The 21917-nt window shown below is 43.3% G+C and overlaps 1 protein-coding gene across 3 annotated transcripts in view; it reads left to right on the forward strand.

Moving 5' to 3' along the window:
* Nucleotides 1-21917, forward strand: part of LOC137561739 (serine protease FAM111A-like) — an 85105-nt gene that overhangs the window by 48956 nt on the left and 14232 nt on the right. For 2 of the 3 annotated variants that reach the window (XM_068273082.1, XM_068273083.1), the window contains exon 6: nt 1289-1414. In XM_068273082.1, coding sequence (XP_068129183.1) covers nt 1289-1414 — 126 coding nt within the window. Of the gene's footprint in view, nt 1-1288; nt 1415-20879; nt 21018-21917 lie in introns of all 3 variants that reach the window. The other variant, XM_068273084.1, reaches the window with a different exon arrangement.

Raw genomic sequence — 21917 nt, forward strand, 5'->3', positions numbered from 1 at the left:
ATTGATGCCAAGGACCCCAAAGCTCACAAACTTGGTCATGGAGTGACTGTGTGTCCAGGTTACAAAAAGTGGGCGGAGCCAAAAACAAATTTCACTGGTAAAGTGTAAACTGCAGCCCTTCTTACACTGTTTATTTCAGGGTTCCCAAATTTTGCCCAGATGGTCACTGAGTGACTGAGATTAATATTCAGGGGAGTGGGTGGAGCCTATAATAGCCAATCAAAATTCACCTGTTGATTTTCAAGTGGATAATTTCAATTGCTGCCATTTTTCCACTGTTAATAGCAGATGCCTCAAACCTGCCATTGGGTGACTGGGGTTCAAATGCTGGAGAGGGGGTGAAGCCACAAACAGCCAATCTGATTTGTTTAATTTCTATTGGAATATACAAATTATTGATGCCAAGGACCCCAAAGCTCACAAACTTGGTAATTGAGTGTTTGTCCGTTAGGGTTAGAAAGTGGGCGGAGCTAACACCAGCCAAATACATACACGGGCAATGCCGGGTCATCAATGGGTGGAGACAAATAGACATTTCACTGGGAAAATGTAAACTGCAGCCATTCTTACACTGTTAATGGCAGGGTTTTTAAACCTTGCACAGTTGGTCACTGGGTGACTGGAATTAATATTCAGAAAAGTGGGTGGAGCCTACAAAAGTGTATCAAACTTCACCTATTGCTTTTCAATGGGAATATTTAATTGCTACCATTCTTGCACTGTTAATGGCACAAGCCTCAAACCTGGTACAGTTGGTTATTGGGTGACTGGGGTTCAAATTCAGAAAAGGGTGTGTAGCCACAAACAGCCAATCAGATTTTTTCATTTCAATGCAAACTATTGATACCAAAGACCGCAAAGCTCACAAACTTGGTCATTGAGTAATTGTGTTAGGGTTAGAAAAAGTAGGTGGAGCCAACACCAGCCAAATACATACCCGGGCAACGCCGGGCAATCAGCTAGTATTGAATAAAATGTTCACATACCTCCTGGACTGCAAGCTCCTTTCGGCGAAGGTACTCTTTTGTGCCTTTGTCATAGTTGATCATTATCTGCATCTGCACCACGTATGTATTTTCCAGCACCAACTAATGGTAGTTCTAAAAATAACAATAATTACAAGCAATTCCTAGATACTATCCTATCATTGAGTGGGGAGTAGACTTTGTTGTGACACAGGCTCCATTTGTAATTGGTGTTATAAGCCAACATATACAGTAGAAAGCTATTTGTATGTAAAGTGATTTTATATGTTATATATAGTAATTGTTGAATATTTCGGTTAAAGGACCAATCTAGTGACACTGTGGACAAGGAAAACTGTGCAGAAAACTTTGAAAGAACCAAAACAAGGGATGATCTGAAAAAAGCTGGATATGGTGAAGCGAACATGGCCAGACCTCATCCAGAAAATGTAATTTATTAGCTTTCTTTCTCAAGTTCCAGTGCACCTTAAAGGGAACCAGAGGCCCCCCAAAAAAGCTTTTATACATACCTGGGGCTTCCTCCAGCCCCATACGCACGGATCGCTCCCACGCCGCTATCCTCTGCTGCCTGGAACCGCCGGTACCGGGTCCCATCACTTCCGGCGGATGCGGCCAACTGTCCGCATCACATGGGGCTCCCTCCATGTATGTACGCGTGAGGCTGCCTGCTGCACAGCCTCACGCGTACATACATGGAGGGGGCCCCTGTGATGTGGACAATTGGCCGCATCCGCCGGAAGTGATGGGACCCGGTACCGCCGATCCAGGAAGCGGAGGATGGCAGCGTGGGAGCGATCCAGGCTTATGGGGCTGAAAGAAGCCCCAGGTATGTATAAAAGCTTTTTCTTCTTTTTTTTTTTCGTTCCTCTCTGGTTCCCTTTAAAGAGACTCTGTAACAAAATGTTCAGCCTTATTTATTCTATCCTATAAGTTCCTATACTGTACCTGTTCTAATGTGGTCTGGATTACTGCAGCCTATTCTAGTTACACTGTCTGTTGTATCGATTAGTATGTTTTTTATTGTACAAACCGGACAGTACAGATTCTCTTTAATGGATTTTCACTGAAATTCATCTCTCTCCAGTCCCCACTCCTGTTCCCTCTGCCTCCAGAAAATACCTATTTTCACAAGAGCCCTAAAGTTGTAGTAGATGCCACCACCGTGAGCCTTCCTTGAGTCAGCTCTTAGGCCTAGTGCACACCGGAGCGTTTCCGCTGCTGTTTGCGATCTGCTTGCGGGTGCGGATCCGCTAGGGTAATGTATTTTAATGGGCTGGTGCACACCAGAGCGGGAGGCGTTTTGCAGAAACGCATACTCCCGGGCTGCTGCAGATTTTGGATTGTGGATGCGTTTCTGCCTCAATGTTAAGTATAGGAAAAACGCAAACCGCTCTGAAAAACGGCACTTCAGATCGGTTTGCCAGGCGTTTTTTGTTACAGTAGCTGTTCAGTAACAGCTTTACTGTAACAATACATGAAATCTACTATACCAAAACCGCTACACAAAACCGCAAAACGCTAGCTGAAACGCTGCAGAAAAATAAGAAAAAGCGTTTCAAAATCTGCTAGCATTTTGTGGATCTCAAAAAGCTGCAGAATCCACGTTTATTTCATCCCCACATACCGACAGAAAAGGGTGCACAGGGCTGGTCTAACAGCCGTTTCACAAGCACAAAAACACTTGCTTCCTCAGAGGAAGCAAGTGTTTTTGTGCTTGTGAAACGGCTGTTAGACCAGCCCTGTGCACCCTTTTCTGTCGGTATGTGGGGATGAAATAAACGTGGATTCTGCAGCTTTTTGGTGCCCGGACTCTACCTACCTTTTTGTTGCTGTATACATTTGCTATTTTGCGGATCTGCTAGCGGGTTTTGGTGTGCACCAGGCCTTAGAGGCAGGCCACCATGTCATCACATCAGGCCGGCCTTCTGTGGTCATTTCTGGGAGAGAGTGTAGTGTTTTATCCATTCACTCCTTCCCATCACTGCTATCACAGTCACAAACCTCAACTACCCCAGTATATCAAGCAGCAAAGGGCAGCTATGCGGCAATACAAAAGAATCAGAATCCTTTATTGTGCGAATGATTCCAGGTTTTACCCAGAATTGGTGCTGGCTCATACAGTCCCTGGAAGGAGGGTGGATAATGTCTGAAAGCCAAGAGCCGAGGCTGCCATACTACGGCGCCACCAGTCGCACTTGGCAATCATCTGTCATTCCTAAGGAGATGGGAAAGGGGGGGGGGGGGCAGAGGGAGGCGAAGGTTCAGCAGTGATGACCCAGTTCTTCATGAAAGAAACCTGTGGTGATGGCTGCCACTGCTGAGGATCCCGATTGCTGACGTCTGGCAGTGCTGGCCAAGGTGATCCAGTTCAAAAGGTGCAGTAGTGTTCATTTCTGTGGTGGATACCGACTCCTGGGTAGCATTTACCAGGGCTGGTCAAGATAATCCAGCTGTCACAGGAGCGTCTGGCTGCAGCGGACCTTTCTTCCGGTTTAGTGACTGGCATCATGGAGGGGCTGAACCAGAGGTGTCCCTGCTATGGTGGAACAGCATTGAAAAGGCTCTTGGATGTGGAGGTCTTTGGGATATAGCACTAGGATTGCTGTGGAAGGGAGAGGGGGAGGAGCCAAGGTTCTACTTATCATATACAAAGTTGCTCAGAGTGGCTTTGGCTCCCATGACTATCTGGCTGGATGGTGGGGTTATGTGTCCCTGAAGTTGAGAGGTTTCGAAGGTGAGTATAGTGGGTTAATGTGGTTGGAGTTGCTAGGTTAGGGAGAAGAGGCGTGGCCGAGCTACTGCTCATCACAGGATGTGGGAGGAGATGTGACCAGCATGACACTCCATCCTTCTGCCACTGGGGTCTGTGGAGAAAACTGGTGAGGCCAGAGGGGAAAGAGAGATGAGAAAGGATTGCATATATTCTTGTAGGTTGCAATTTATAAAATTATAATAATAATTTACCATTGCTACTTTTATGGCGACAAAAAAATAATGTCCCTAGTACAATATATATTTTCATTTTGTGTTGTTTTCGCATTACACTCTATCAATAATTATTACAAGCCCTTCTTTGCAAGGGTAACCGTCACATGCCCTCATGACATTCTGTACATATTAAAAAGGCCGAGTCCCTAAGGTAACTATTTATGTATTCTTTTTTTAAATGCCATCACTTTGGCTCTTTTTTTTTCAGGTGTTCTATTTTGATAACTATGGGGGCTGGGGAAAGGAAACGTTTGTATGTACAGTATTTACTAACTTTCAATAAATGATTACTGCTACTTGCTGAAGCAGTGACGAATCATTCATCAGGCACTTTGATTGGCTTTAGGAACACAAACAGGCGGAGACAGGAGTGGTCGTAAATGCGGCGATACTTATAGATGCCCCTGTTTTTCAGGGGAGCAGTTAGGGGCATCTATATGGTGTTCAGTGGTCCAAAACTGGTTAAGGCCACTAAAAAGCAAGAAAATACTAAAAATAAGTTTGGTATTTATATTTAATTTTTGGTAATTATTCAGTTGCAAAGTGCTGAAAAGTAAATTTGTGGAAAAATTTAGACTGTGGCCCATATGCAATAAACTTTTCTAACACGTTTCTCCAAGATAATTTTTCATCACAAAGTACTATAGCTTAAAGGGACACTGTAGGGGGGTCAGGGGAAAATGAGTTGAAGTTACCCGGGGCTTCTAATTGTCCCCCACAGGCCTCCTGTGCCCGCGCAGCCACTCATAGATGCTCCGACCCCGCCTCTGGTTCACTTCTGGAATTTCAGACTTTAATGTCGGAAAACCACTGCGCCTGCGTTGCCGTGTCCTCGATCCCGCTGATGTCACCAGGAGCATTCTGCGCAAGCCCAATGTGGTCTGTGCCTGCACCGTGCGCTCCTGGTGACATCAGCGGGATCGAGCACATGGCAACGCAGGCGCAGTGGTTTTCAGACTTTAAAGTCTGAAATTCCAGAAGTGAACCGGAGGTGGGGCTGGAGCATCGGTGAGTGGCTGCGCGGGCACAGGAGGCCTGCGGGGGACAATTAGAAGCCCCGGGTAACTTCAACTCATTTTCCCCCGACCCCCCTACAGTGTCCCTTTAACCAAAAATCAGACATCTATAAGTATACTGTGTCAAAATCAATCAGTCATGGTAAAAGCACTCTTCAACCACAACTTCACAGTATGGCAAAAAGATGAAAAGACAGAAACCGTATTCTTACCCTAGAGTTTAGTGGAGTAGAAAAAAGCCAAAGATAAATTCTGATGTGGTCTCATCCCATGCCCCACACATATCGCAGCAATGGCTGCTTCATCAGTCTGTCCAGGTATTCTCTTTATGGGTGATAGTAGGAGACACTAAACAAACCTTTGAGGAGGGACTAGTCCAGTTCTTCAAAATCATTACTGCCATGTTTTTGATTAGTGTTAAGGAGAATATTTGCATAATCAAAATTTGGCATCAAAATTTGCAAAGATGATGCAAAATTGTAATGTGAAATTTCTGGAAAATTGGTCATTAATTTTGAGCATAACCGTAACTATGTTCCGTTAAATTGCAATTATGGGCAAAAATGCAAAATGTAATTCTTTAGGAAAAAGTATTTTTTTTTTTTTTCAAAAAAGACCTTGTACCTTTTGAGAAACGTTAAAAAATTAATTATATTATATTAATATATACAGAGTTCCGAGTTATAAAGAACTTTTTTCATTGTTACATTTTTATTTAACTTTTACCTTTTGTGGAAGTGGGTAAGGGTACACTAGTACCCCTATTCCCATTTCACTTGGTGGGGCAGAAATCTGGGGAGAAAGGGAGAGGTTTTACTTGCCCCTCTGTTCCAGAATCCCCCCGCCCAATACTATGGTCCATGTGGTCTGGTATAGATCAGAGTATGAAGTCTCATGCGGTCCAGGCTCTAATTTCTGGTTATATCGCAGCAAAATGAATTTTTTTTTTCTTTTGGCTTTTTTAAAATCTTTTTTTCTCAGAAACTACAAGATCATTTTAAAATATTTTTTTTGTTCCCACTAGCCTCTCTATTCCCTCTTACTATTCAGGTTTATGCAAAAAAGTGTTTGTGATTGCCATGTTTGTAGTTTTGCATGACATGCAAAATTTACAAATGGATTATTTGAAATCAATTCGGTTTCAAAATCATAATTACATGTAATTGTATTTTGCTAAATTTTACATAAAATTCATCACTATTGTTGAACCATGCTAAAAATTAGTAACAAAAATTAAGGACAAAATTGGAAAATAATAAAAGAAACTGATCAAAAGAAACCCGTGAGCCACTTATTGAATCTGGGGCAGTATATCTAGGCCCCACAGGACCTCAAGTTCAAGGGGTGTAGATAGTCGTCTTCTGCTCTCTATGTGTGCCCAGTGCCAGCCGTTAGAGTTCAGATTGGTGAATGGGAACATGTGTTCCCAAAGTCAATCAAATTGCCTCAATCATGAAATATCAGTGCTGTAATGAACAGCACTGATCATTTAATGAAAGTCTGTAAAAAAAAAATCTTTCCTTTTATCTTTGAGTGCTTCAGCATTCTAAGCAGGAGACATCTAGTGGCCAAATTTAACCACTTTAGTATCCCTGGTATGCATATCTACACCCCTGTATACTTCACATGTGGATCATGGGCACAGATATGCGTACTATTATCGCTGCGTTCACGATCCCTACGCCATTTTCATTCGCCTCACTGTCGCAGCCCCCTCCACCTGGGATTGGGATATGAGAATCCACTATTCTCAACCCCGATCACCGTGCCTGTGACTTCCGAGAGCTTGCAAAAAGAAGAGGCAAACTCTCATTAAAGATATTCCGTGTTTCTAATAGAACACCAATAGCACCATCTTGTGGTCAAAAAGTAAAAATAAACCCAATTACACCTCTATACTGTTTTACATAGAAAAAATATTAGTTTTTATTATTTTATTATTTTTAACCTCTTTCAGCCCTGCCCCATAGTTACCAAAATAAAACACTTATTACAACATAAAAAAATTACATCATTTAAATCTTTTTTTTTTTTTTACATAAATAGTTACCTTAGGGACTTTTCTAATATGTATATCATGAGGATATATTACTGTTAATTTTGCAAATAAAGTCTTTTAAAAGTGAAATAGTATTAAAAAAATCCCGAAATGGAAAAAATACACCTTTAATTCCAGATAAAATATTATCGTCATACATTGTACTAGGGACACAATTTAAATGTTGTAATAACCGGGACAAATGGCCAAATAAAATGTGTGGGTTTTGTGTATCGAAGCACATTTTATTTTAAAACTATAATGGCTGAAAACTTTTTTTTTCTTATTATTCCCTTTACTGTGCATATAAAATGAAATAATTCTTTGCAAAAAGTACCACCCAAAGAAAGCCTAATTTGTGGCGAAAAAAACAATATATAGATAATTTCAGTCTGATAAGTAACAATAAAGTTATCACTGAATGAATGGGAGGAGTGCTGGAATGTGAAAATTGTTTTGGTTTTTAAGGGAAAAAAACTGAGATTCTGAAGTGGTTAACCACTTTGCATCTCTTTTTCCCTTAACTACCAGAGCAGTTTTGGCATTTTAGCTATGCCCCTATTTAATCAGCAATAACGTTTTCAATGCTTATGAAACCTTAGTGATATATACAGTGGGGTGCGAAAGTTTGGGCAGCCTTGTTAAATGTCATGATTTTCCTGTATAAATCGTTGGTTGTTACGATAAAAAATGTCAGTTAAATATATCATATATAGGAGACACACACAGAGATATTTGAGAAATGAAATGAAGTCTATTGGATTTACAGAAAGTGTGCAATAATTGTTTAAAGAAAATTAGGCAGGTGCATAAATTTGGGCACCATAAAAAAGAAATGAAATCAATATTTAGTAGATCCTCCTTTTGCAGACATTACAGCCTCTAAACGCTTCCTGTAGGTTCCAATGAGAGTCTGGATTCTGGTCGAAGGTATTTTGGACCATTCCTCTTTGCAAAACATCTCTAGTTCATTCAGGTTTGATGGCTTCCGAGCATGGACAGGTTTGATGGCTTACTCACACCACAGATTTTCAGTTATATTCAGGTCTGGAGACTGAGATGGCAATTCCAAAACGTTATACTTGTGCCTCTGCATGAATGCCTTAGTGGATTTTGAGCAGTGTTCAGGGTCATTGTCTTGTTGAAAGATCCAGCCCCGGCGCAGCTTCAGCTTTTTCACTGATCCCTGGACATTGGTCTCCAGAATCTGCTGATACTGAGTGGAATCCATGCGTCCCTCAACTTTGACAAGATTCCCAGTCCCTGTACTGGCCACACAACCTCACAGCATGATGGAATCACCACCATATTTTACTGTAGGTAGCAGGTGTTTTTCTTGGAATGCTGTGTTCTTTTTCCTCCATGCATAACGCCCCTTGTTATGCCCAAATAACTCAATTTTAGTTTCATCAGTCCACAGCACCTTATTCCAAAATGAAGCTGGCTTGTCCAAATGTCCTTTAGGACAGGGGTCCCCAACCTGGGGGCCGCGGCCCCCTTGGTGGTCCCTGGGCAGTTTTTCTGAAGGGCCGAGTGTATATACTACACTCACAATCGGGGGAAAAAAGGCAGGAGGGGGACTGCCGCCGCCACTAACCACCACCCCCAAATCCCCGCCCCCCTCCCCCGGGCCCCAGAGAAAAGTTTGGTCGGTATAGGGGGCCCCGGGCTCAAAAAGGTTGGGGACCCCTGCTTTAGGATACCTCAATGTGGCTCTGTTTGTGCTGTGGGCTTCCTCTGCATCACTCTTGCATACAGCATCTCCTTGTGTGAAGTGCGCCGAATGGTTGAACGATACATAGTGACTCCAACTGCAGCACAATTATGTTGTAGGTGTCAGGCTTGTCTGGCTAATAGCTATAGGTCAGACTGTATGCTCATATGACTGACCTATAACCCAGCCCTAACACCTGCGTACATTCCAGCCTAACAAAAACTACACAACCCTGCAGGCAGATGTAGCATACAACATGGCATACAGCTTTCACCAAAACACAGCAAAGAATTGCAGAGACAGAATAATAACAGTCACCTGAGGCCTATGGGCTGAGGCAGTTCAGATGAAAGTATAATCACAATACAGATGCAAGGTCCGACAGGCCAGGATCAGGGCAGGCAGAGTTCATGTGAGGTCCTTATTAAACAATCCGAGGTTTGGCAACAGAGAATCCAGTAGATGCAGGGTCAGGGACAAGCTGGGTCAATACCAGAGGATCAGGAGAAGAGTAGTCAGGTTTAATCCGGGTCAGCAGCAAAGTATCAGATCTGCAAGAAGCTTGGTCAAGAGACAGAATATCTGCAGCAAGACAAGGCACTTAGCGTGAGCGCAATCTCAGCTACAAGCCCAGCATAGGCTATCACGGGCCAAGACCAGAGCACTCACCCGATTCAAATACCAATCAGAACTCAGCTGATCAGCTGACATTAGTGTTGGGCGAACATCTAGATGTTCGGGTTCGGGCCGAACAGGCCGAACATGGCCGCGATGTTCGGGTGTTCGACCCGAACTCCGAACATAATGGAAGTCAATGGGGACCCGAACTTTTGTGCTTTGTAAAGCCTCCTTACATGCTACATACCCCAAATTTACAGGGTATGTGCACCTTGGGAGTGGGTACAAGAGGAAATTTTTTTAGCAAAAAGAGCTTATAGTTTTTGAGAAAATCGATTTTAAAGTTTCAAAGGGAAAACTGTCTTTTAAATGCGGGAAATGTCTGTTTTCTTTGCACAGGTAACATGCTTTTTGTCGGCATGCAGTCATAAATGTAATACATATAAGAGGTTCCAGGAAAAGGGACCGGTAACGCTAACCCAGCAGCAGCACACGTGATGGAACAGGAGGAGGGTGGCGCAGGAGGAGAAGGCCACGCTTTGAGACACAACAACCCAGGCCTTGCATGAGGACAAGAAGCGTGCGGATAGCAATTTGCATTTTGTCGCCATGCAGTCATAAATGTAATACAGATGAGAGGTTCAATAAACAGGGACAGGAAACGCTAACCCATCACAGATGTTCATTGTTCATGTTACTTGGTTGGGGTCCGGGAGTGTTGCGTAGTCGTTTCCAATCCAGGATTGATTCATTTTAATTTGAGTCAGACGGTCTGCATTTTCTGTGGAGAGGCGGATACGCCGCCGATCTGTGACGATGCCTCCGGCAGCACTGAAACAGCGTTCCGACATAACGCTGGCTGCCGGGCAAGCCAGCACCTCTATTGCGTACATTGCCAGTTTGTGCCAGGTGTCTAGCTTCGATACCCAATAGTTGAAGGTTGCAGATGGATTGTTCAACACAGCTACGCCATCTGACATGTAGCCTAGGGGCCCGAAACTCACCAGTCATGTTCCCCCTAAGGGTCCCTACAATGCTAGAAAATTTGGTACTGCTGAGCCATTGCCCTTTGAAAAGATGTGATATTTTGGATTTTACCAATTTTGGACCCCTGTAACTCTGGTTTGCAGAGATGTAGGGACCCCATCTTTGGAATCCAAGTCTAACAATATGTCTTCTACCTGCATGAGACATTTCGTGAGATTCAGACGTTGCTAACGGCCATTGCTGCGATTTATGTACGTCACCATCACTACCATTGAAATAGCCCAAATAAACAGGTTTTTGTGACCCTAGGCTATGACCTCTTCGGCCTAGGGGCCCGAAACTCACCAGTCATGTTCCCCCTAAGGGTCCCTACAATGCTAGAAAATTTGGTACTGCTGAGCCATTGCCCTTTGAAAAGATGTGAGATTTTGGAAAGTGAAATAGGGAGGCAATGAAATCCTATGGGGGATTTTACCAATTTTGGACCCCTGTAACTCTGGTTTGCAGAGATGTAGGGACCCCATCTTTGGAATCCAAGTCTAACAATATGTCTTCTACCTGCATGAGACATTTCGTGAGATTCAGACGTTGCTAACGGCCATTGCTGCGATTTATGTACGCCACCATCACTACCATTGAAATAGCCCAAATAAACAGGTTTTTGTGACCCTAGGCTATGACCTCTTCGGCCTAGGGGCCCGAAACTCACCAGTCATGTTCCCCCTAAGGGTCCCTACAATGCTAGAAAATTTGGTACTGCTGAGCCATTGCCCTTTGAAAAGATGTGAGATTTTGGAAAGTGAAATAGGGAGGCAATGAAATCCTATGGGGGATTTTACCAATTTTGGACCCCTGTAACTCTGGTTTGCAGAGATGTAGGGACCCCATCTTTGGAATCCAAGTCTAACAATATGTCTTCTACCTGCATGAGACATTTCGTGAGATTCAGACTTTGCTAACGGCCATTGCTGCGATTTATGTACGTCACCATCACTACCATTGAAATAGCCCAAATAAACAGGTTTTTGTGACCCTAGGCTATGACCTCTTTGGCCTAGGGGCCCGAAACTCACCAGTCATGTTCCCCCTAAGGGTCCCTACAATGCTAGAAAATTTGCCACTGCTGAGTAATTGCCCTTTGAAAAGATGTGAGATTTTGGAACTGTAAATAGGAGGCCCAATGAAAGCCTATGGGGGATTTTACCAAATTTGGAGCCCTGTAACTCTGGTTTGCAGAGATGTAGGGAACCCATCTTTGGAGCCCAAGTCTAACAATATGTCTTCTACCTGCATGAGACATTTCGTGAGATTCAGACGTTGCTAACGGCCATTGCTGCGATTTATGTACGTCAGACTCGCCACCATTGAAATTGCCCAAATAAACAGGTTTTGTGACCCTAGGCTATGACCTCTTCGGCCTAGGACTGCATTGAACGCGACCCATGCATTGTGCGCATTCTGGACAATACCAATTACTGGGTTTATACCCTTCTGGATCCACGGTACAAACACAATGTTCCAAAACTGCTTGAAGAAAGAGCCAGACAGGTCAAAATGGAAGAATACCAGCAGGCCCTTGTGGAGACTTTAGAGAGGAGATTGACATCCTCCCCCTCCTCTAGCCAGTTGTACGCCGACAGACTGACTTCCGCAAACCCAGGACGACCAGGAGGGCAGCAAACAACACAAGCCGCAGCTAGTGCCCAAAAGGGAATGGTATCGGCAGTGTCCTTGGAGTGGGAAAATTTTCTGACACCCATGCAGCAGCACACAGAACAGCAAGCGTGCAGATCCACCTCCAACACCGATCGCCTGGAGTAGATGGTCAAGGACTACATGTCAGATGGCGTAGCTGTGTTGAACAATCCATCTGCACCCTTCAACTATTGGGTATCGAAGCTAGACACCTGGCACAAACTGGCAATGTACGCAATAGAGGTGCTGGCTTGCCCGGCAGCCAGCGTTATGTCGGAACGCTGTTTCAGTGCTGCCGGAGGCATCGTCACAGATCGGCGGCGTATCCGCCTCTCCACAGAAAATGCAGACCGTCTGACTCAAATTAAATCGAATCAATCCTGGATTGGAAACGACTACGCAACACTCCCGGACCCCAACCAAGTAACATGAACAATGAACATCTGTGATGGGTTAGCGTTTCCGGTCCCTGTTTTTTGAACCTCTCATCTGTATTACATTTATGACTGCATGGCGACAAAATGCAAATTGCTATCCGCACGCTTCTTGTCCTCATGCAAGGCCTGGGTTGTTGTGTCTCAAAGCGTGGCCTTCTCCTCCTGCGCCACCCTCCTCCTGTTCCATCACGTGTGCTGCTGCTGGGTTAGCGTTACCGGTCCCTTTTCCTGGAACCTCTTATATGTATTACATTTATGACTGCATGCCGACAAAAAGCATGTTACCTGTGCAAAGAAAACAGACATTTCCCGCATTTAAAAGACAGTTTTCCCTTTGAAACTTTAAAATCGATTTTCTCAAAAACTATAAGCTCTTTTTGCTAAATTCTTTTTCCTCTTGTACCCACTCCCAAGGTGCACATACCCTGTAAATTTGGGGTATGTAGCATATAAGGAGGCTTTACAAAGCACGAAAGTTCGGGTCCCCATTGACTTCCATTATGTTCGGAGTTCGGCCATGTTCGGCCTGAACATCTAGATGTTCGCCAAACACTACACGTGACCCGTTCGGCCAATCACAGCGCTAGCCGAACGTTCGGGTAACGTTCGACCATGCGCTCTTAGTTCGGCCATATGGCCGAACAGTTTGGCCGAACACCATCAGGTGTTCGGCCGAACCCGAACATCACCCGTACAGGGTGATGTTCTGCAGAACCCGAACAGTGGCGAACACTGTTCGCCCAACACTAGCTGACATGCAGGGAGACACGTGACTACTGTTGTGTGGACTACATTGTCAGCTGATCAGCTGACAAGCAGGGAGACACGTGACTACTGTTGTGTGGACGAATGCACACGGAGACGCATCCTCCGCCTGCCGCCCTGCATGCATGTGAGTCAGCGGCAGGGACGGCAACAAAATGTGAGTCAGCTGCAGGGCAGTTGGCAGCGGCCTGCCGAGACCTTACAGTAGGTCTTTGGTGCTGGTCTGTGGGTTGACTCTGACTGTTCTCACCATTCATCGCTTCTGTTTATCCGAGATTTTTCTTGGTCTGCCACTTTGAGCCATAACTTGAACTGAGCCTGTGTTCTTCCATTTCCTCAATATGTTTCATGACTGTGGAAACAGACAGCTGAAATCTCTGAGACAGCTTTCTGTGTCCTTCCCCTAAACCATGATGGTGAACAATCTATGTCTTCAGGTCATTTGAGAGTTGTTTTGAGACCCCCATGTTGCTATTCTTCAGAGAAAATTAAGAGGATGGAAACTTACAATTGACCCCCTTAAATACTCTTTCTCATAATTCAATCATAATTGGATTCTCCTGTGTATGAAGGTCAGGAGTCACTGAGCTTACAAAGCCTATTTGAGTTCCAATAATTAGTTCTAAAGGTTTTGAAATCAATAAAATGACAACAGTGCCCACATTTATGCACCTGCCTAATTTTATTGAAACAATTATTGTGCACTTTCTGTAAATTCAATAAACTTAATTTCACTTCTGAAATATCACTGTGTATCTCCTATATGATATATTTTAGGACTATTTTAGTCCCTTACACACTCCAATGAGTTCTGGGTCACCATGAGCTTGCTGGTTAGTCTGTACCTCTCGGATTTACAAGCCCTACTCCATAGAGCCAAATTAATCCATGCCATGCACTGATGAGGATCAAACAATCCGAAACAGTCTGTATGCATGTTGGATTATTGTGGCTCTGTACAAATTAACAAGCTGACACATCATTGCATTCCAGCTGTTCTGGAGGTGTGTTTAGCTTCTAAGGGTAACAATGGTTAGTTTGCATATATTCAGCAGTGTTGCTCTGGGAGACATCTCAAGCTCACTCCAACCTGAATTATTGCAAATTCTTTCTGTTTTAGGAAAGCAAACTTTTGTTTTTCATATGATATATTTAACTGACATTTTTTGTCGTAACAACCAACGATTTATACAGGAAAACCATGACGTTTAAAAAGGTTGCCCAAACTTTCGCACCCCACTGCACACCCTTTTTTTTGGGGGGGGGGGGGGGGGGGGGGCAAACTAGACTTTCATTTTAAAAGGAAAAATAAGAAAGATTGAAAAAAAATAACTATTTCTCTTTTTTCACCAATTACAGTTTGAAAATAAGCAGTGCCAATGTAGAAAAAGACTTCATATTTTAATGATCAATAAATCCCTTTTATTTTAAAACTTAAATTATGTTGCTGGTACAATGTATGGTGAAGACATTGTATTATGAAATAAAGAACAAAAATACCTTGTCTAATCATCTAAAAATTGTCTAATCATCAGGTAAAATTCCACATCGGTCCCGATATAGTGTAGTTAGATTATGTAGGGCTATTGAATTATGGTTAATTGTTAGTACACAGGCTTGTGTGGCTTGGCTGAAATGTTCCCACATTTAACCAAAATTTAGAAAATTACATTTTTTTCAGTTCTATATTCAATTTGTCGCAATTTTTTTTTCTTTGGATGGCAGCAGCCTCAACTTAAAAACACTCCAAAATCTATTCTACCACTTGTTGCAGTTTAAATGGTACCCCTCATGCCTGACTTTATAGGTCTTGCATAGTGTGCATAGTACACTGTTAAAACAATTCTCATCTAGACCTTGTTTCGTCCTAATGAACCAGAGCATATTTGATGATTTAGACATGTCCCTGTTTAATCAGCAATTACTTTATCTCTATCTATTACACCTAAATTATAATATACTAGCCGACCCGCGTCGTAGCATACGCCGCATCTTCTATCTATCTAATAGAGTACGTGCCTCAACCTTGAAGCAAGAAGAATAAAGGTGGGTACACACATCAGATAGAAGTCTTTGGAAAATCAAAGATCACAGACAAATTTTACCCCCTTCCTTCCGTGTAGTATGAGAGCCATACTCTACACAGTCTATTCTATGGAGCTGAACTTCCCATCAGACAGAAATCTTTGCAAGATGCTGCACACAAAGATGCTGTACACATGCAACAGATCAGTATCTGCAAAAGATCAGTTCCTGCAAAAGATCAGTACCTACAAAATACATTCATAGTCTATATCTGCAGATCTCATACACACCTTGTTTAACGAACAATCATCTGCAGATCAGATCAACCAGGATGGATCTTTGGATCTGCAGATGATTGTCTGATCTGCAGATGAATGTCCGTCAAACAAGGTGTGTATTATGCTGGGCATACATGGTACGTTTTCTACCGTGCTCGTCCCCGCGGACGCCCGGATCGATTCCCGCTCGTCCCCGCTCGTCCCCGCGAGCGCTTTCTTATTTTCCACTCGTTTCTTCTTTTGTCCTGCCCGCCGGTATTGAGCGCAGAATCGATCCGGCGGGGTATCGGACACGTCGGAAATTATCCATCGAGCCATCAGCGGCTCAATTACATGGTAGAAAACATACCGTGTATGCCCAGCATGAGATCTGCAGATATCACAGACTATGAAAGCATTTTGCAGAAACTGATTCTTTTGCAGGAACAGATTTTTTGCAGATACTGATCTGTTGCATGTGTACAGCATCTTTGTGTGCAGAATCTTGCAAACATTTTTATCTGATGGGGAGTTCAGCTCAATAGAATAGACTGTGTAGGTATGGCTCTCATACTACATAGAAGGGGGTAACATTGGTCTGTGATCTTTCATTTTCCAAAGACTTTTATCTGAAGTGTGTACCCACCTTTAGACTTTCCATTAGAAAATGTATGCGTGCGCAAACACCAAGTTTAACCCTAGCAAGTCTGGCTTTCCAAATCTGGCCTAATTGGCTATTCATGAGGCAATGCTCATGCAAATATGCATTTGCTTTCGCATGCCAAACTATGCAGGGTCAAAAAACTAATACCACAAAGCGGTCGCCCTGCGAGAATTAGTTCATGCTACATTAGCACTATCCAGGAGCACCACGGGGAGGCTTCCCAATACCCCCTTTTTATACAACCCGGGGGAACCACGGGGTCCCAGGCTCTCTCACTGCCTGGGAACCATAGCATAGGTGCCGCAGGCGACAAACCCAAGCATGGCCAGCGCCGGGGAGAGCCGTCCGCACCCACCTCCCAATAATAAAAACAGGCACTTACTTTAACGTCTATTGCGTTCTGCTTCATGCGCACTAACTTGGGCCCCCCACATGAGAAAGGAGTGAAGCATGGGTCACCCCGAGCTTTAGAGTTCAGGGCTGGCTCACATACAACACTCCAGAGGGGGGAGGACAGGCGCAGATAACTCATTGCAGGGCTCACACCACCGGAGCAAGCCATTCACAACCTGCCTCCAAAGGATACAACTGCAAAAAATGCTTTCTATGAGAAAAATTATGCGTGCTCAAACACCAAGTTTAACTCAGAAATATTTGCGTTTTCGACCAGCATCGAAAATTCATTTTATGCGGATGCTTATGCCCTTATGCGAAAAAATGTCCACAATAATCCGCATGGAAATTCAGTCTATGCGGACGTTTATACGGAAAAATGTCCGCAATAATGCGCAAGAAACTTCTCTGAATGCGGACACTAATGCCATTATGCAGAAAATGTCCGCAATAATACGCAAGTAACGCGAAAATGACTGGCATTAAGCGAAAAAATTAGATGGAAAATTTGCCTATCAAAACGAAATTAGGCGAAAATTCTGTAAAAATTTGTCGAAACAAATTTTTGCATTTTCGCTCATCACTGGCATGTAGCAGGGCGACCACTTTGCGGTATTGGTTTTTTGACCCTGCATAGTTTGGCATGCAAAAGCAAATTTGCATGAGCATTGCCTCATGAATAGCCAATTAGGCCAGATTTGCAAAGCCAGACTTGCTAGGGTAGGCCTCTTTTCCACGGACAGTTGATAGGCAGTAAAATGCCTCTCAAACTCTTACAACTGTGCTCACTACTGCCTGGTAACAGCTTGCTGCTGCCTGGTAACAGCTTGCTGCTGCCTGGTAACTGCTTACTGCTGCCTGGTAACTGCTTACTGCTGCCTGGTAACTGCTTACTGCTGCCTGGTAACTGCTTGCTGCTGCCTGGTAACTGCTTGCTGAGCACACAGCTCAACAGTCCGTGGAAAAGAAGCCTTAAAGAAAACCTGAACTGAAAATAAAAAGTAAAAATAAAGATACACAAGTCATACTTACCTCCTGTGTAGTCTACTCCTCAATCTATTTTTCCTCTCCTGCGTCCTGTTTGTCCACTGTGATAAATGGAATTCTCTGTCCTCCATTTTGAAAATAGCCAGTACACCATAACAGCTTTCTGGTCAGCACACAGTTAAACTGTAACATCGCCCACTTGAGCCATAGGGAAACATGGTCACATCAGTTCTCCTCTCAGCTGTAACTGACAGCAACTGATATATTTCAGTTCTGCCAAAATGTTGTCAGAACTGGAAGGGAGCACTGTAAGAAGAAAATGGTGAGCTTCTGAGGGGAACTGATGGCAAGGGAACTATGTACTGTTCATTTGAAGTTGCCTCACGTGTTTATTTTAAATAATTTTACTCAGTACAGGTTCTCTTTAAACTTGGTGTTTGAGCACGCATAAATTTTCTCATGCAAAGTACTTCTTCTTGCTTGAAGATTGAGGCACGCCCTGGGGGCAGGGCGCTACTTCTTCTTCTTGCTCGAAGGTTGAGGCACTTAGCCTATTATATATATAGATACATATTTATGAGCAGCATGGTGGCATAGTGGTTAGTGCTCTTGCCTTGCAGCGCTGGGTCCCCAATTCAAATCACAGCCAGGTTCATCTGCAAGCAGTTTCTATCTTCTCCCTGTGTCTGTGTGGGTTTCCTCTGGACACTCTGGTTTCCTCTCACATCCCAAAAACATACAGATAAGTTAATTGGCTTCCCCCTAAATTGGCCCTAGACTATGATACGTACACTACACGATATAGACATATGACTATGGCAGGGATTAGATTGTGAGCCCCTCTGATGGACAGTAGTGACAAGACAATATAGTATACTCTGTACAGCACTGTGTAATATGTCGGCGCTATATAAATAAATATATTTATAATTTTTTCAAGGCAGACTAGACTTTCATTGGGCAGTGTTTCTTCCCAAGAACAATTTTGTTTTCCATGAATTTTATTGGGAGAAATAGAAAAAAAAATTCATTAATTCTCAGTTTTTACCCATTACAGTTTAAAAACAAGTAGTGCTACTGTAGATAAAAAATCTCTAATTTTACTTGGCTATTTCTCCTGTTTGCCACAAAAACCTAAATTATGTACCTGTCAGTCACAATTTATGGTGATGATATTTGATTCTCATAGGTGGATTTTTGCTACAGTGCATACTTTTTATTGCAATGTCACAATATTATCCCCCCAGTATGGATAGCCTGATGTGCCTCAGTAGAAGTCCCACCCAGTATTGGTAGTCCGATGTGCCCCAGTATAAGACCCCTCCATATAGATAGCCAGTAGTACCCATTTATTACCCACCTCATAGATAGCCAGATGTGCCCCTTTATTAGCGGCCCCCATCCAATAGATAGCCAGGTGTGCTCCTGTAGCTAGCCATGTGTGTCTTGTATTAGGTGTCCCCCTGTCCCACCAGGAAGAGATCGGGCAGCAGGGAAGCATTGCTCTGTACGTATTTCTCACCTGTCCTCATTCCAGCGGTGCTTGCAGTCCCCTCCATATAGTACCACTATGCCGAATGGATCATGTCCTGGCTTGATGACGTCATCAAGCTGTGACCCAATCCATGCAGCATAGCAAGGCTGACAGTGATAGTGTACATTGGGGACTGCAATTGCCACTAGAATGAGGACAGGTGAGAGGTAGAGTATTGATCCCTGTTGCCGAATCACATCAGTGGAGGAGGGAGGGGTGTATTTTAGGGGATTGGGTAGGGCGTAGGGGAATCAGACCCCAGGGAAACCCCCGGGGATTCCCTAATTAGTGTAGTTAGAGGGAGGGGGTTACTGCTAGCACACCCGCTGTGCTCATTAAAAGTGACTAATATTCACATTGTTGTATTTTTTCAAGGGGGTTCTGCAATGATATGAATATACTGTAGCTATGTTTCAACACACACACAAAAAATTAACTCTTTCTGTCCCCAGCCCCTATAGCTAACAAAATAATAAAGAAAAAAAGAAAAGAGCAGAAGCCGGAATTTAGAAGAGAATACATACATTGTTGCGTTAGAAACGTGGCTTTTTGTCATGAGGGTATATTATTGTTGTTTTTCCAAAATTAGGGTTTGTAATTAGTTATAGGGTACAATAAGAAAAATAAAAACACAAAATGAAAAAATATACTTTATTTCCAAATAAAATATTGTCACCATACATTGTACGAGGAACATAATTTCAGTAATGTGATAACCAGGAGAAATAGGCAAATAAAGTGTGAGTTTTATCTACAGTAGCATTGTTTATTTAAAAACTATGGTTGAAAATGGATAACTAGTGTGATTTTTGTATATATATTTTTCCTTATTTTTCTATTTGAACTGCATAGAAAATAAATTTAAAAAAATCTACTATAAAAAGCTTAATTTGGGGCAAAAAAACCTAATCGTAGATTATTTAGGGGTGATAAGTAGTGATAACGTTATTGATGAATGAACAGGAGAAGCACTGAAATGTGAAAATTGCTTTGGTCTATGAGGAGGAATGCAACCTAAAGTGGCTAAATTGGATTTGATCAAAGTGGACAAAAATATCAGTGACCATAAAAAAAAGCCTAGGAGGAGATAGACAGGATAATGGCCTCAATTCACTAAGATCATGCTGGAGATAATAAGGCAAGAGAAAGCTTACCTCCACACAGTAAGAGAGTTATCTTATCTCTTCATTCCTTACGTTACCTCTTCTGTAGTTAAGTTACCTCCTCTGTAGTTATTTTCACACACAGTTAATGAACAGCCTGTCTTTAACTCTGGAGTTATTTTAAGGATTAAAGAGTTAACTTAAAGACAGAAGAGTTAACTTTAGGTTTGCCTGAGGTAAAATGTTTCCTGAATACTACATGCCTTATCACCATGGTAACAACTCTAGAAGAGTTATTAAAGACAGGAGTTAAGTTTAGTGAATTGAGGCCTATGTCACCAATAAATCTTACCTCTGGAAACCTAAAAATAACAACAGGAGCCAAGGCTATCAGGCTAAAGGGCAAACTCAAATGGACCCCTAGCTAGGAGTATGGGTAGGACGTTAGACTCTGTTATACACAGGACTCAGTTTATACACAAAACGGGGGGTGGGTGAGAGGACATATGACATAGAATCAAGGCCCTCAGGTCTATGGCCAATACAAAACTGAATAAAAAGAGAAAAATCATGCCCCCCAACCAACCGCAAACCATAGAGGAACTTTGGGGTTTGACTATTTCACCAACCTTTAGATTTGGAATGATAAAGGATTTATACTTTTTTTTTCAGGAAACTGACCCTCGAAAAATGTATCATGGACAAACACAGGAAAAACGTATGTTTTCTAAAGACATCGTTGATATCCAAGATCAACAGGTCTTACAAGATCTTTTAGAACTTCAGCAAGAAAATTAAAAAATACAACAGGTAAATACATTGGGGTTGATGCAGAAAAGGCCAGTAACATTGCACACCATGCGGCAATGTTACTGGACATAGTAACGCTGGTTGCACAGATGTCACAAGGGCGTTATCATAGCAAGATGCGTAAACAGTGTATTAGTGGTACGGGGGTAGCGTAGGACATGCTACACTATTGCCATACCACTCTTGCACAGTTGCTATGATAATGATCTAGCGCTATCGGCACAACGAGCGTTACTAGGTTCAGTACACACCTGTAAAATATTGCCGTGTGATGTGCAATGTTATTGGCATTTTCTGCATCAACTCCATTGTCTTTGTTTTCTGACCTCATCTTAATATCTGTCCTCTTTTTCACTTTGTCCAGAAATTTTAGTGTTCTTCAACTTAAACCTGTGACTTTTATGGCCCATACTCACGGGCAACTTTTTGGCATGTCGCTACGGGAGCGTGTGTGCGACATGCCGGCGACAGCTCATCGCCAGGTCCCTCGGCATACACACGGCAGAGGGACCTGGCAACTGATGCGGCGGGCGCTGTCGCTGTTGTCCCTCCCCCCGCCGGAAGCGCCGTCTATTTGTAAATATGTTGCTGTCGCTAGTCCGCGTACTCACGCGGACTAGCGACAGTTGCGGCGGAGTTGCGGCGGCGACTGTCGCCAGGCGATTGACCGCGCCAATCGCCTGGCGACATCAGCGATGGGCGACAGTTCGGGGTGCGTGCCCGTGCAACGCCGCATACTCACGGGCGACCTGTCGCTGCAACACGCGCGCGCCGCATGTTGCGGCGACAATTGTAGCCCGTGAGTATGGGCGATTAAAAGGAAGAAATTGAATACTAACCTCAAGTAAGGAAAGCCTCTGGATCCTAAAGAGCCTTCCCTGTCCTCATATGTCAGCCCAT

This window comes from Hyperolius riggenbachi, chromosome 3 (genome assembly GCF_040937935.1).
Source record: "Hyperolius riggenbachi isolate aHypRig1 chromosome 3, aHypRig1.pri, whole genome shotgun sequence".
Lineage (NCBI taxonomy): Eukaryota > Metazoa > Chordata > Amphibia > Anura > Hyperoliidae > Hyperolius > Hyperolius riggenbachi.